A 16,110-nucleotide genomic window follows, 5' to 3' on the forward strand; every position below is an offset into this window, starting at 1 on the left:
TCTTCTCTCGACATGGCCTTCTGCTTGTCTCCTAAGAAACAGACGTTCATCGTAACCTTGAAGCATTACCAGAGAAGAATGAATCTATTTTAAAGAAACCGTGTCAAATACAACCCTTAATATCTTTCTCAGGTCTTAGTGACATCCCGGCCTCGTGTCTCAATGACATCTTGGCGACATCTCAGCCTTGTGTCTTGGTGTCATCTCGTCCTCATGTCTCAGCTGTTGGGTTACAATAGTTGCAAATAAAGTCCCACATTAAAATACATAGAAAGGATCATGGACTTATAAGCGAAAGATATTTCTATTGGTATGAGACCTTTTGGGTAGAGCCCAAAAATAAAATCATGAGGACTTAAGTCCAAAGTGGACAATATCATACCACTATGAAAATATCTTAATTCTTTTGGTTCTAACAATTAGTATCAGATCACGTGCTACTAAAAGAACTAATCGCTGACTGTATACAAGAGTCATGATCTAATCCAGTCATGCGGGTGGAATATTGACCTCCAATGAAGGAAGTGGGGGCTCCTATATCTGAATCAAGATGACCATACACCAGGCAAAAAAGTCCTACATGCAGCTAGGCACGAAAGACATAGTAAGTCGGTTGGATAAAGGAGCAAGAAAGTCTTGGTGGGTCAAGAATCAGATGACATCAAGCAGATAGGCTTGAGAGGGTGGTCCTTCATTTGAGGGTGGATTGTTGGGTTGCAATAGTTGCAAACAAAATCTCACATTAAAAACACATGGAAAGGATCATGAACTTATAAGTGAAAGATATCTTCATTGGTATGAGACATTTTGGGAATAGCCCAAAAATAAAATCATGAGGGCTTAGGCCCAAAGTAGACAATATCATACCATTATAGAGATATCTTAATTCTTTTGGTTCTAATATCAACTTCATCTCGGTCTTAGATATATCAGCCTTGACCTAAGACATCTCGACCAAATCTTTAAGGCAGCCCAGCTTTTCAAGCAGTTCTTCATTTCTACTTGACAGCCTAAGATTATCAGCGAAGGTCATCTTAATAGGTTTGAAGTTGATTTTGAGTATATTTCAATTCAATAATTATCTTGTATTCTCCGGCAAATAATCTTCATTGTGGAATATTATCCAACATGAAGTTCTATTTGTTAGACCGCGACAACCGGCTAGAAGGGGAGTTGAATAGCCTGTAAACACAAAAAACAAACCTTTCTCGAACATTCAACAGAACACTTGCATATAAAATAAATAAGCAGTAAATTAAAACAGAAAAAGAAGAGGCACACAGAGATTTACTTGGTTATAACCGGGAAGGTTGTTAATCCAAGGAAGAAGTAGCACTAGTATCTTCTTTAGGCGGAGAAGCCTCTTACAACGATGAAGCACAAAGAAATAGAAGCTAAACTACAATTGGAAGTGCACAAGTGTTGGAATGACAATTTTTGAGTTGATTGAAAGCTTCTAGACCAAGGCTATATTTATAGCCTTGGTCGGGGTGCCCCAAAGGGGTTCCGGGCACCCTTGGGGGGATAAAACTTTATCCCCCAACGTTCAGATCGCGATTAATGCGATTTGGTCAAAAAGTCAACTTCGGGCGCCCGGAAAGGTTCCGGGCACCCCGGCTAGGAAAGTCAACCCCATTGACTTTTTTCAGCCTGGGTCTTCTGCTCCGGCTTCGTTCGCCTCAGACCGAGCCTTCTGCTCGCTTGGGTGATCTCTGCCATCCAGAATAGGGTTCACCTAAACCCAACTTCTGGTCTTCTCGAGTAGGCTTCTGCTCCGGCTTCTCGTCCCTCAGATTGCCGCATGCTTCATTCTCGTCCGCCAGCGTACTCATCCGCAGTCTTCGTCCCTCGGTCGCACGCCGTGCCGACCTTCTCGCTAGCTGTGTCTCTTGCTCCTCGAGCAGTCTTCCGCTCCGACTTCTTATCCCTCGGAACCACCGCACGCTTCCTTCTCATCCGCTGGTGTACTCTTCCATAGCGCCTCATCCCTCGGACGCACCGCGTGTCGTCCTTCTTGCTAGCTGTGTCTTCCGCTCGACTACCTGTGCTCCTAAGCTCCTGCACACTTAGACACAAGGTTAAAAATACATAGGACCTAACTTAACTTGTTGATCACACCAAAACAACCTTGGGGTTCCAATAATCTCCCCCTTTTTGATGTGATCAACCCAAGTTAAGCTAGGGTAAAAAATAGACATAATAATAAACTAACTAATTTTACAATTAAGTGCAAAAAGATAAAAAATTTGTCTACCTCCCCCTAGACTTATACTTTTCCTTCTCCCCCCTTTGATCACATAAAAAAATGGGGTTCCGAAAAAAAATCTAAGGGTTAAAAAAATTTCTAACTTTCTTAAAAAATTCTAAGTTGAATAAACTCTAAGTTAGAGAATTTGCAATAATTTTCAGCAAAAAATATTCTAAGTTAAATAATTTCTAAGTAAAATTTTTAGGTAAGAAAATTTTCTAAGGAATAACTCTAAGTAAAAAAAAAATTCCAAATAAAGTTTTAAGTAAGAGAATTAAAAAAAAAATCTAACTTAAGAAATGTTGCAAAAAAAATATTTTTGAAAAGAATTTTTCTAAATAAATATTTTAAGTAGAAATTTCTAGTTTCAGAAAATTTTTTAATTTTTAAGTAAAAGTTTTACGCACTCAAAAAAATTTCTAAGTAAACAAAATTTTTGAAAACTTTAAAAAAATGTTTAAAAGATTTTTTAAAGCATTATTAAATTTCCACCTTAATGCTTTTATCAGAAAGTTAATTAACACATTTTTATTTCAATATTTTGGCTTCCAGGTCGTGGCGAGGCACTAGGCCTTCTTGGTTATTGGAGCAACAACCACTTCCTTAGACAAAGCCTCATAAAGAAATTTTAATGTCTAATTTTCTCACTGAAAGCTCTAAATCTAATTAGTTCAAGTTCAAGTTAGACAAAACTTTGGAACCCAATATAGGTTCCAGCCTACTGGATTCACTAAAAATTTCTTAGCGACATATCTTTTTGAAATGTTCCTGATTTGTCCCTTATGATATCTAAAATACCAATTTAATTTATTGTATTTTCTAAAATTTGTATTAGATGAGCATGCATGGTTTTTCAAGTTATCTACTTGAATTTTCATATTTTCATTTTCTGATTTCAATTTTTCATTTTCTAATTTTGATTTGTCTAAATCTTCTAGAGGGCAAGATTTAGCTAGTATTACTTTTAAACTTTTATTTTCTTTTTCTAATTTGCAGCAATCTTTTGTTAACAATTTAACGAATTTAAAGAGTTTATCGGGAGGAAGAGATCGTACCCGACTTACCTTGTCGATCTCGTTGTCCGTGTCTCCCCCTGAACTGTTGTTATCTTTCGACGTGGCTCCCCCTTCATCGATGCTCTCGATGATCATTTTAGAAGAGCTTGACTCGCAGTCGTCGTCTTGATGACTCGCCATTAATGCGAGCCCGGAGAACGCCTCGACTTCCGATTCGGACGACGTATCGTCCCACGTCGCCTTTAGGACCTTGCGCTTTTGGATAGGCTTTTTACCTTTATCCTTGTCCTTGTTCTTTAGCTTAGGGCAGTTATCCTTGACGTGCCCTTCTTCGTCGCAGTGGTAGCAGCGGATGGTCCTTTTCTTTTTCTCCTGCGGATGGTTAGATTTCCTAGATTTACAAAGATTCTTAAACCGTCTTACCATCATTACTATTTCCTCGTCGTTGAGAGAAGACTCTGACTCAGGTTCATCTCTCGATGCTTTGAGGGCGACATTGTGCTTAGGCTCCTTCGTACCTGCACATCTTGACTCATGCACTTCAAATGTCGAAAAAAAATTCTTCTAATGTAATTTTCTCTAAATCTTTTGAAATGTAAAAGGCATCTACTAGTGACACCCATTTTGAATTTCTCGGAAAAGAATTTAACGCGTACCTGAGTGAATCTCGATTACTTACCTTTTCTCCGAGATTCGAAAGTCCGGTGACGATTTCTTTAATTCTCGAGTGCAGATGTGCAACTATCTCGTCTTCCCCAAGACGTAGGCTGGTGAGCTGATTGCGAAGTAGATCTCGTCTAGCAAGCTTGGCTTCGAACGTCCCTCGTGCAGCTCAAGGAACTTCTCCCAAAGTTCCTTCGCGGAGTTGTAGTTGCCGATTCGGTTGACTTCTTGTGGCGGAAGAACGCTTAGCAGATGGTATTCTGCTTTGCCATTTGCCACGTAGTCGGCCTGCTCCTTTTTCGTCTATTGATATTTTTCTTTGCTCTCTGGTGCTACAAAACCAAATTCCATTATTAGAATTAACTCAAAATCTGTTGTAAAAAATACCTGCATTTGCTTTTTCCAAGTAGCAAAATCCCCTTCGAATTTAGGCGGATAGATACTTGGTCCGACCATTATCTTTGCTTCGATTGGCGGTTAGTTCTCCTGAAGCACCTTGGCTCTGATACCACTTGTTAGACCACGACGGTCGACTAGAAGGGGGGTTGAATAGCCTGTAAACACAAAAAGCAAATCTTTCTCGAACTTTCAACAGAACACTTGCATATAAAATAAATAAGTAGTAAATTAAAACAGAAAAAGAAGAGGCACACATAGATTTACTTGGTTACAACCGGGGAGGTTGTTAATTCAAGGAAGAAGTAGCACTAGTATCTCCTTCAGGTGGAGAAGCCTCTTACAACGATGAAGCTCAAAGAAATAGAATCTAAACTACAACTGGAAGTGCACAAGTGTTGGAATTACAATTCTTGAGTTAATTGAAAGCTTCTGGACCAAGGCTATATTTATATCCTTGGTCGGGGCACTTCGAAGGGATTCCGGGTGCCCTAGGGGGGATAAAACTTTATCCCTCAACGTTCAGATCACGATTGATGCGATCTGGTTAAAAAATCAACTCCGAGCGCCCGGAAGGGTTTCGGGCGGCCCGGAAGGGTCCGAGCGCCCCGGACAGTTTCGGGCGTCTCAGCTGGGAAAGTCAACCCCATTGACTTTTTTCAGCCCGGGTCTTCTACTTTGGCTCCGTTCGTCTCAGACCGAGTCTTCCGCTCGCTTGGGTGATCTTTGCCATCCGGAATAGGGCTCACCCGAACCCAACTTCCGGTCTTCTCAAGCAGGCTTCCGCTCCGGCTTCTCGTCTCTCGGAATCACCGCGTGCTTCCTTCTCGTCCGCCAGCGTACTCATCTACAGTCTTCGTCCCTCGGTCGCACCCCGTGCCGACCTTCTCGCTAGCTGCGTCTCTTGCTCCTCAAGCAGTCTTCCGCTCCGGCTTCTCGTCCCTCGGAACCACCACACGCTTTCTTCTCGTCCGCCGGTGTACTCTTCTGCAGCGCCACATCCCTTGGACGTACCGCGTGCCATCCTTCTCGCTACCTGTGTCTTCTGCTCGACTACCTATGCTCCTAAACTCCTGTACACTTAGACACAAAGTTAAAAACACACAGGACCTAACTTAACTTGTTGATCACACCAAAACAATCTTGGGGTTCCAACACTATTAGGCTAGATTATTATGGAATTGAACCCATCAGGTGTTGAGTTGTAACTACTTATTATTGCTCATATGGGTTGACGTGGCTGGTACCTATATGAGTATTTGTTCTAATAAATATTGAAGTAAATTTCTAACAGATGTAAAATATCTCATTGGATTCCTGACCTCCCCATGTAAAGGGTCATTGTACTAGGGCAAAATATCCCCTGTGATATACCTACTTGTATCTTACTATAGAGCCGATGATACTGACCGCATAGAGTGAATAATATCACCTTTGCTTCAAACTTATTATTGAGTTCTTCCATTAACCCTTAACAAGTTAGTGCACGCTAAGCTTGGATGGAGAAAGTTGAGTTACACATTCAGAGCTATGGAGACTTTCTCTCTCTCTCATGCCTATGCCCATAGGGGATGCAGATTCAAGGCCCGTATTGCACCCCTTGTTGATTTGTGTGTGAACGCAACCTATGCGAGTCGAATGTTTGACTAATCAGAGCAAAAATTGCCCAAGGACCAATTAACATTTTGTCACATAGATTATTTTTTTTTCTGCTTGCTCAAACATGTAATAGAACCATTAATGACTGGCCTAAAATAGTCAGACATAATGTTAATGGTTGACCATTAGTCACTCAGATGGTAATGATTGGCTATTGATGGTCAGTTGTTAGCGTTTCAAACTAACCAGTTGGAAGCAATGAATGACTATTACTTGGTCATTTAATGTTGTGAAGATTCGAAGCTAATAAAAGGAGGCTTTTACCTTGGGTAGAATGAAGAATAAATAGCAGAGTGCATTTAGCAATAAAGCATAGTGAATTCCATCCAACTTGATCTCCCATGGTCTCCTCCTCCCTATTGGATAGCCCTACTTGACAACTCTCTTTGTTTTCTTAGTGATAGAGTTCGAGTATAGTTCAATTTACCACGTCCAATCAGTGTTTGGTTGTGAATGTGATCAAGCATCCTGAGAAGCAAACGTCCAACGACACCTCAACCATCGCCAAAGGGATAAATGTATTTTAAGAAAAATGTGTCTAACACAAACCTCAGTAGTGCTTAACATACCTCCCCACTTGGTAGCCTTGTCTTCATGCTCGATCGCTCGACCTCCCTGCCCAATGTCTCTACGTGTGACAACTCGACCTACCTAACCAATGTCTTTATGTATGAAGCTTGACCTCCCTACTTTGCCTTCCACTCGGTAGCTCGACCCACTAGGGTCACTCAGCCAATTCAACAACTCAATCTTCCATGGTAGCTCGACCTTTTTAGGCAACTCGACCTTCCCTGGCAACTTGGCATTCCTAGACAACTCAACCTTTCTTAACAATTTACCTTCTCTAATAGTTTGACCTTCTTTAGCAGCTCGACCTTCCCTAACAACTCAACTTATCTAACAACTAGTGCTCGACCTATCCAATATAGCTCGACAACAAGTCAAGTTCATTTCAACTGGCCAAATAATATTTTATTTAAATTTAGTAATTTTAAATTTAATATTTTTTCATTTATCTATGATAATAATATTAAATAGAATAAGCTTGCACAATAGACACTCCAGCATGGCTATAGAGCATACCTAAGACGTAAAAGTACTAAAGAGGGTAGATCAATAAAGTTCTTAAAATAATTATCATAGCAAATATCTATTAGAGGAATCAGTATGACCCTAGATTTTGATGTTTGAACAAAGGTTTAAGTTAGGTTATTTGTTATATTTGATATGCGTTGTTAAGTGTGCAGGTAGCAAGTAAAATAAGAAAAGTCCATGTGTGATCTTGGCAAAGAAAAAAATCCAAGTGTGATCTTGGTAAAGGAAAAGTCCAAGTGTGATCTTGGCAATATAAGTCCAAGTGTGACTTGGCAAGGATGAAGTCCCAGAACAAGAAGCTCTTTGCAAGGATGAAGTCCTAGAGCGAGGATCTCTTGGCAAGGTTGAAGTCCCGAAGGTGAGGAACCACTTGGCAATGAAAGATTCGATAACAAGGACAAGGCCAAAGAAAACTCTTGAAAGCAACGTGTGAAGGATGGGGAAGCATATGAGGGACGTAAGGCTAATGGAAGAAGTTAGAAGGCAAGGTCAAGTTGTGCAGGGAAGAACAAGTGATGAGTGATTATACTCGGAGCTAAAATCTTAGTGTTAGGGTTTACCAGTCGATTGGTATACATCCTAGTCGACTGGTGGTTGAGAAACAACAAGTGTGTGCTTCTGTTTATTTAGCCTAGGGTGATAGTCGACTGATATGTTCATCAGTCGACTGGTTCTAATCGACTGAGAGGGAATAGAATATTTTTATTCTCTCAACCGAAGTAGATCAATTGGTTGATGTCGACTGGTACTAGTCGATTGGTTATAGCACCAGTCGATTGGTATCGAACCATTAGGGTATAACAGTCAATTTTCTACAGAGGATAGTCAACTAGTCGCTTTACCAGTCGACTGGTACCAAAAAATCAGCTTGGATGTTTTCCCCTAAGCCCTATATAATGGAGCTTGAGATGGCAGGTTTGGGTGACAAAATTAGATATGGTTAACCCCTAATTAGAATCTTCAAGCTCTCATGATCCAAGTACGTGTGATCAAGTTTGTGATGAGGTTTCTCTATCGAGAAGGAGTCGTTCACTAGCCAGAGTTTGCCAAGAATTAATCCACCGAAGGATCACAGGGATCGTCTACCTTACAAACACGTCATGGAGTCGGAACATCATCTCCAAGCCATGTTAAACAAAAAGTATTAGGGTTTTTTTGTTTTCTTTCTTATTCTTAGCTTTTATATTCATATTAGTTTTGTATTTCCGCTGTGCACTAACGAATATTAGGAAGCGAATGAAGTGGTGATCGACTATTCACCCCCTCTAACTAGACACAAAGGTTCCAACAATTGGTATCAGACAAGGAGCGCTTTTGAAGAACTAACCACCTATAGGAGCAAGTGCTAGAGGAAGACAATGGAGTCAGAATGACCACTACGATGGGATATCCGGTCTGGATCCCACCTCTAACCGAGCGCGAAGACTTCCATTCTTGGAAGAAGCACTTGGAGACATGGTTCCAAATAGATTGGAACCATTGGACAGTATTAGAGGAGCCGTTTGAAGCTCCAATGGACAAGAAGGGCAAGTATCTCCTACCTCGATATTGGACCAAGAAGTAAGGAGAGCAATCAGAGGTGGATAATGAGGTAACAAGGATTTTAATTAATTTATTACCTCATAATGTGATATTGTGTGTAGGTAAGTATAAGTGTGCTTATGACCTATGGAGCAAGGTGGTTGCTCTACATTAAAATCATACATAAGTCCAAGGAGTGGAGGAGCCCAAGGGGAAGGACTCATTAGTCCAAGAGAAGGGGAAATGTTGATATGTGTTCAACATTCGATGATGAGGAAAAAGTGAAATCGACCACATCTTCGGAGGGGGAAGAAATGGAATCGTCCACGTCTACGAAGGAGGAAGAAGAATCCAAGACGGGTGAAGAAGAAGTCTTGGAAGTTTAACCTCAACCTCATCTACCGGGAAAAGCGGGAAGAACCACATCAAGTGCTTTGAATGTGGGAAAATAGAACACTACAAGAGTAGGTGTCTTTCGATTAAGAAGGTAAAGGAGGTAAATCCTAGACCTACTAAAGTTCATTTAGAATCCAATGTGGAATATAGGAAGGCGGGTGGCAAGAAGAAGAAGTGACACATCATTTACTTCATGTGTGGTGAAAGGGGGCATTACCACACAAAGTGTCCAAGGAAGGGAGTGCTCATAAAGATGGAACGATTGAAGCAATGGAAAAGAATGAAACCATGTGGATTCTCATGTCAATGGGAAGATCCAATGGTAGGTAGGAAGGTAATCCCTAACTTGATCTTTAATTCTAATACTAATTCAAGTTTTAGGGACATGCATGCTAGAGATAACAATGTAGGTTATTTACCCATACATAATTTTAGATTTAGGTATAACGATAGAAATGAGGTTAATAAGGTGGATAATCCTATGAAATTGTAGTCTAAGGTTAGTCCTAACAAACAATAATCCACTTTGCCTAAGGAGAAGAAGGTGGTGAAAAACTCAAGTGTTAATCCCAAGAAGAAGAGATACATGCCTAGGAAGGGTAGGTCTATGAATGTTTATGGTGGACAAGTTAATTCTAAGATTATGAACCTAAAAGTGGAGAATCAAGCTTTAAGGGAAAATCTTAATAGGTTAGAGAAATCCCTTGAGAGATTCAATGTTGGATCTAAGGGATTAGGTATGATATTGGGTATTTAAAGATCCAATGGTGATAGATCTAGTTTGAGATATCGATCTTTATCAAACAAGGGTAAGGGGAAGTTACCCATGGAGCACTTTGACGGGTGTGTCATAATAGAGTTTTCTAAGGCCAAAAGAAGGTTACATGCAATGTTTTCAAGTGCAAATGGCAAGAGGGAATCCTTCAAGGTTAGAGAAGAGTCATATGCTAGGATGACATATGACTATAACAAGGAAAGGTCAAGAAATAACAAGGGAAAACCATTTAAGGACTAGGAGAGATCAACCAAAGATAAGGGAAAGTCTAAGGTTGAGAAGAAGAAGAAGAAGAAGGTCAAATGGTTAGATCAATTGTCACTTGAGGGGAATCACAGTGGTCTAACCATAGTAGATGAGTCACCTAGGAAGGTGGCCAGGGTTAAGAGCTCTAAGGGGAGCTTAAAGAGTCAAATTGAAACCCATGGTCAATAGATCTCAAGAGGACCTTACTTGGGATTCTAGGTCGGTCATCAAATGTGCCAAATGGTTTAGAAATGGACTTGAGTCTCTAATTGAGTTGGTTGACATAATTAAGTTGAGTTTCATGCATGAAAATATAAAATAGGATTCATGTTGCATAAAAATTGATTTTAGATGTATAGATGTTATATAAACTAATGCTAGGGATGCATTATAGTTTAATATGAGTAGATATAATAAGAGAAAGCTAAAACTAGGACTTTTGGTCAAGGTTCAATTGAACCATTTAGATAGTTTTTAGATTTTGTGTCAATCTTGTGATCCATGATAGATATATTTTAAATATATATTTTTTTTCAAGTAAACAAGGGAAAAATATACCTTTCCATAAAATTTAGGAATATTTCAAGGTTTGTGAAATTTCTAGTGTATTTCTGAAATTGAGTTCAGAAATATATTTTGGGCTAAAATTTATACCAATCGATTGCTATGAGAAACCAATCGACTGGTGGCACAGTTCATCGAACACAGAATGACCCTGTGAGTTTGTTTCAATAAGGGTAGTTGACTGGGGACTATACTAGTCGACTGATATAGTCTAAAACTATTTTTCAATAATAGAAAATGACCAAAAGGATGATATACATGTATGTAATCTTATAGAAAATTAATATATGATAATTATGGTCATTAGAGGTTAAAAAGTTCAATAATTAGGATATTATTTGAGCTCTTTTTGATGTATGGAAAATGGGGAGAAATTTAGATTTAAGTGGGAAACCTAAATACCTTTGCAAGAAATTCTAGCTCAAGAGGGAGCCTAGATAAAGGGGAGCCTAGGATTAGGTTCCATGATATATGCATGAGTAGATGACATATTTATTTGCATGTTATTCCATTATATGTTTTCCTAACTTAAACAAGTTGCCAAACATTAAAAAATGAGAGATTGTTGGAGCAATCAGTGTGACCATAGGTTTTGATGTTTGGGCAAAAGTTTAAGTTAGATTATTTATTGTATTTGATATAAACTATTAAGTGTGTAGGTGGTAGGTACAGCAAGAAAAGTTCAAGTGTGATATTAACAAAGGAAAAGTCTAAGTGCGGTCTTGGCAAAAGTAACCCCAAGTGTGATCTTGGCAACATAAATCCAAGTGTTACTTAGCAAGGATGAAGTCCCAGAGCGAGGAGCTCTTGGCAAGGTTGAAATCCCAAAGGTGAGGATCCTCTTGACAATGGAAGGCCCGATAATAAAGACAAGATCGAAGGAAGCTCTTGAAGGCAAAACATGAAGGATAGGGAAGTATTTGAAGGACATAAGGCTAATGGAGGAGGCTAGAAGGTAAAGTCAAGTTGTATAACAAAGGCGAGTGCTGAGTGATTATACTCGGGGTAAAAACCCTAGTGTTAGGGTTTACCAATTGACTGGTATATGCCATAGTCTACTGATGGTTGAGAAACAGCAAATGTGGGCTTCTGTTTGCTCAACCTAGGATGACCAGTCGACTGGTATATTCATCAGTTGACTGGTCATAGTCGACTGGTCCTAGACGACTGGTTAGTTGATTGGGAGAGAATAGAATTTTTTTTCTCTCAACCAAAGTGAACCAGTCGACTTGTATCAAGTCGTTGGGGTGTAACGATCAATTTTCCACAGAAGTCAATCGATTGGTAGTGAAAAAATAGCTTGGATGTTTTCCCCCCAAGCTTTATATAATGAAGCTTGGGATGACTGACTTGAGTGACAAAATTAGAGATGGTTAACCCCTAATTAGAGTCTCCAAGCTCTCATGATCCAAGTGCATGTGATTGAGTTTGTGGTGAGATTTCTACACCGAGATGGATTCTTTCAGTAGCCGGAGTTTGACTAGGATTGATCCACTGAAGAATCATAAGGATCGCCCACCTTATGAACATATCGTGAAGTAGGAGCATCATCTCCGAACCACATTAAACGAAAAGTGTTAGGGTTGGTTTGTTTTTTCTTGTTCTTGGCTTTTGTATTCATATTAGTTTTGTATTTTTGCTGTTCACTAACAAATATATAGGAAGTAAATGAAGTGAATGATTGACTATTCACCCCTCTCTAGTTGGACACAAAGGTCCCAATAATATCTCTCGAGATACAAAAGTGTTGGATACCAAGAAGAGACCTTAATTGATAGAGGAACAAGAAGATGCCTCTATGGTTGTAAAAAGAGTTGATGAGGATGCCACAAAATAGAAAAGTGCCTTTAGAGAGAAAAAGAAGTTCCTTTATAGAAGGAGAAGTCTAATAAGGTGTCACAAAAAGAGGAAAAATACCTTTAGAGAGAAATAAGAACCTTCAAGGGGAAGTCTATTAAGGTTGACGTTAAAGTTGTGCATGACAAAGAAGAATAAGAAGGGAAAAAAAAAAGAATAAGAAGGGAAAGAAGAAGAAACAAAAGAGGTAACTATTATAGTGCTGGGTCTTAATAATGAGAGGGTAGTTTATTAGAAATACTATCAAAGTTTTATATTGAAAGTATATGTAAAAGATTATAGAATAAGAAGTGAAATAAGAAAAAAAATAAAAGAGACAACTATTATAGTGCTTGGTCTTAATAATGAGAGGATAATTTATTAGAAATATTATCACATTTTTATATTGGAAGTATATGTAAAAGATTATGAGTTTAAAAGCTGAAAGATATTTCTATTTAGTATGAGATCTTTTTGAGTAGAGCTAAAAAATAAATACATAAGAGTTTAAATTCAAAGTGGACAATATCATACCATTGTGAAGATATATAAATTATTTTGGTCATAACAAGTGGTATCAGAATTATGGTTCAGAATGGATATCATGTAAGGTGACCTTGAATTAAGTTAAGAAGAGGTTCGGAGCAGATCAAGAATGACTGGATACTTGACGGAAAGTCTGGAGCATGTCAAGAGTGATTAGATACTTAAGGGAAACTCGAACCATAAGACTAATAGTGGTCTTTCATTTGAGGAAAAAATTATTCAAAATACAATCAAAGTCTTACATTAAAAATACACGAAGAATATTATAAATTCAAAAGATAAAAGATATCTCTATTAGTATAACATCTTTTGGATAGAACCCAAAAATAAATTTATGAGGATTTAGACTAAAATAGATAATATCATATTATTATAGAAATATATGAATTCTTTTAATCCTAATATAATTTATATTTAAAAATGTTGATAAACAAAATTGTGAAGATACCTAACATCTTTTTATATATATACATATATACGCGCCCGTATTTACATAGAGTCGCTCACGGTTGCTCATTTATATATATATATATATATATATATATATATATATATATATATATATATATATATATATATATATATATATATATATATACGCGCTCGGATTTAGTTAAAGTCGCTCACGATTGCTCATCGAATAATGAATCTATAGGCTAATAATTCTCTGTTTCTATATATAATTTTGATATGTCACACGCCTTGTGTCATGCACCCTGTGAGCTCTTTATTTTAATTTTTTTTTATATATTTAATATTATAATCCAATCAATAAATATTAAAAATAAAACCTAACTAACATAATCAAAAATAAAAATAAAAATAAAATTGATATGGACGCATAGGTGCGCACAGCACTATATATATCATTTACATACACTGTACATGCCGGACAAATTCAAATGTTATCCAACAAAATAATGAGACAACAAAAAAAAAACTACAGTCTGACAAACACGCATTTAAATGGAAATGCAGCATTTCTTAGTTTCTGTATCACAATTTCAAATAATACTACATATTCACTTTTAAAAAAAAACAGTTCAAAAAGTAGATTGCTCCATCATGACAAAATCTATAGAATATCTCTAATTGTGGTTAACTGGCTTGCTTTAACAGGATGGAATTTGAATTTTCTTTCTTTTATTTAGCTGTAGAACAACAACTCCAGATTTTTTTAAAAAAAAAATCGACCAAATCTTTCATGTAAATATTTTTTTTTAGCTAATATCCTTTGTTCTATGCATGCTAAATAATGTTTCTTCTCCTGTCTCGTCCAACTTCCTTTTAATCATGAGGGAGAAGAAAAATCAATTTTAGCAAAATATAATAAAAGGTGTAACCAATTGGGGGAAAAATCACGTTTACTAATACTTAAATCATCCATCTTTGAAAATCATAGTTAATAATAAAATAAAATTAAATATAGACAAAAAAAATATGATCAGATAAATATAAAAAGTATGAGATAAGGGTTAGATATTAATAAAAATCTAGGGACGCGTGGGGAAAAAAAATCACGTTTATATTTAAGATTTTGAAAAAAATGAAAGATATTTAAAATAATAAATATCAAAGTTAGGTGGCTGTTTAATTTATTTATCAAAGTTTGGGTCGGAAATTGCCCCTGAATTTTAATATCGCGGTTGGTTATCGTGACCTGAAGAGAATAAAGACAGCGATATGTGTTTCCTGTAGAGCATGCGAATGGTTCCCCCAAAAAAATCTTCTGCCCCGGGCGCTTTTTTTATTTTTTTGTTTTTACCTCTTACAGAAGCTCGGTGCCCTGAGCGCTGAGCTCCTCAGGCGGGGCAGAGGCTCCATCGTTCTTCTTGCCAATTGCCATGGCCCAGATCAGCGAAGCCTCCTCCCCCCGGACCTCCTCCTCCTCCGTCCCCTCTCCCGCTCACGGCGGCAGGGCCACGGCGGAAGAGGTGTGGGAGGAGATCAGTCTCGGCAGCCTCAGCCGAGACCCGCCTGACCCACTGATCTCCCTCGCCCCCAACTCCCTCTCCCTCCACAACATCCTCAACTCCCGCGCCGCCGTCGCCGCAGCAGCCGCTTCGACCGCCGCCGCCGTTTCTGCCGCCGCCGCGGCCGCTAACACCGATGGCGGCGCCGGGAACGCTGTCGCCGTCGACCCCCGCAAGAAACGAATGATGAAGAATCGCGAGTCGGCGGCCCGATCCAGGGCTCGGAAACAGGCACGCACGCCCCCCCCCCTTCCCGGACGTGTTTCTTTTTGGCCCTGACACAGTCAATTTATTCTACAGGCTTACGCAAACGAGCTGGAGAAGGAAGTGGATCATCTCGCGAAGGAGAACAGGAGGCTCAAGTTCAAGTATGAAATGGTAAACAACTACGTACATAATATTCACGAACCTCCCATCACTTTTTGTTTCTGATTAAACTAGATAATAATGATCCACAGCTGCTTAAGCAAACCCTTGCTGCTGGACTTCCTGAGGTCAAGAAGAGGAAGATCCAAAGAACTGTATCTGCTTCGTTCTAAAACAGAGACCTCTGAGCACCAACGCATGTACCCGAACTAAATCCTCTCTTTCTTTCTTTATTTATATATATATATATAAATATATATATATATATATATATGCGAACTGTGAGACAAGAGGTTCTGAGTTTTGCTTGTGTAAATATGGCAAACTGCAGAGGAACGAGACTGCATATATTTGGTATATAAGTAGAACAAAAGCCTCTGTTTTTTAAGCAAGGCAATGTCTATCATTCCTGTGCGAGGCGAGCATCGACAACTGGTGAAACTGATCGACAGAGTAATTCCCCTCCCCTCCCATTGAATACCTTTCCTTCTTGTGCAGGAAACTCAACTGTCGCTGTATTGATTGTCTTCGCGTTTGGTTTCTTGGCTGAAGATGATGTGAGTCTCGCTGTTTCCCATTTTTTTACAAGTTCCTAAGTAAAAGTATTATTATTATTATTATTATTATTATTATTAATGCGCCATTATTTGTCACGAATAATATTTTAAAGATTCATATGCCATCGGTGCAGAGCGTGGACCATTAGCGCCCTATCAAATTATGTCCTGTCACTTTCGAACTTCATGGCGCATATTATCTTGTACATATTTCAATTGATGTCTGCCCCAAAGTGATTTTTTTTTCCCTTTA

At 38.6% G+C, this 16,110-nt stretch overlaps 1 protein-coding gene across 3 annotated transcripts; it reads left to right on the forward strand.

Moving 5' to 3' along the window:
* Positions 1-14,646: 14,646 nt before the first annotated feature.
* Positions 14,647-16,110, forward strand: LOC121984163 (protein FD-like). 3 transcript variants are annotated; one of them, XR_006112800.1, is made up of 5 exons: positions 14,647-15,165; positions 15,235-15,312; positions 15,393-15,500; positions 15,799-15,857; positions 15,992-16,110. XR_006112800.1 is itself a non-coding variant. In XM_042536980.1 (4 exons), exons 1-3 carry the CDS (start codon positions 14,806-14,808, stop codon positions 15,471-15,473), a joined length of 519 nt encoding a protein of 172 aa, XP_042392914.1. In that variant the 5' UTR covers positions 14,647-14,805; the 3' UTR covers positions 15,474-15,500; positions 15,799-16,110. The 3 variants fall into 3 exon arrangements, 2 of the variants coding, with proteins under 2 accessions (XP_042392914.1, XP_042392912.1); XM_042536980.1 differs by having other exon boundaries at positions 15,799-16,110; XM_042536978.1 differs by lacking the exons at positions 15,799-15,857; positions 15,992-16,110 and having other exon boundaries at positions 15,393-15,657.

Source organism: Zingiber officinale, chromosome 5B, assembly GCF_018446385.1.
Source record: "Zingiber officinale cultivar Zhangliang chromosome 5B, Zo_v1.1, whole genome shotgun sequence".
In the NCBI taxonomy this organism is placed as follows: domain Eukaryota; kingdom Viridiplantae; phylum Streptophyta; class Magnoliopsida; order Zingiberales; family Zingiberaceae; genus Zingiber; species Zingiber officinale.

What these genes read in the sequence shown, in the direction of transcription:
- LOC121984163 (XM_042536980.1), top strand. Translation starts at nt 14,806, where the DNA reads ATGGCCCAGATCAGCGAAGCCTCCTCCCCCCGGACCTCCTCCTCCTCC. An exon ending in GATCCAGGGCTCGGAAACAG is followed by an intron (nt 15,166 to 15,234) that starts GCACGCACGCCC and finishes TTTATTCTACAG; the next exon opens with GCTTACGCAAACGAGCTGGA. An exon ending in TCAAGTTCAAGTATGAAATG is followed by an intron (nt 15,313 to 15,392) that starts GTAAACAACTAC and finishes AATGATCCACAG; the next exon opens with CTGCTTAAGCAAACCCTTGC.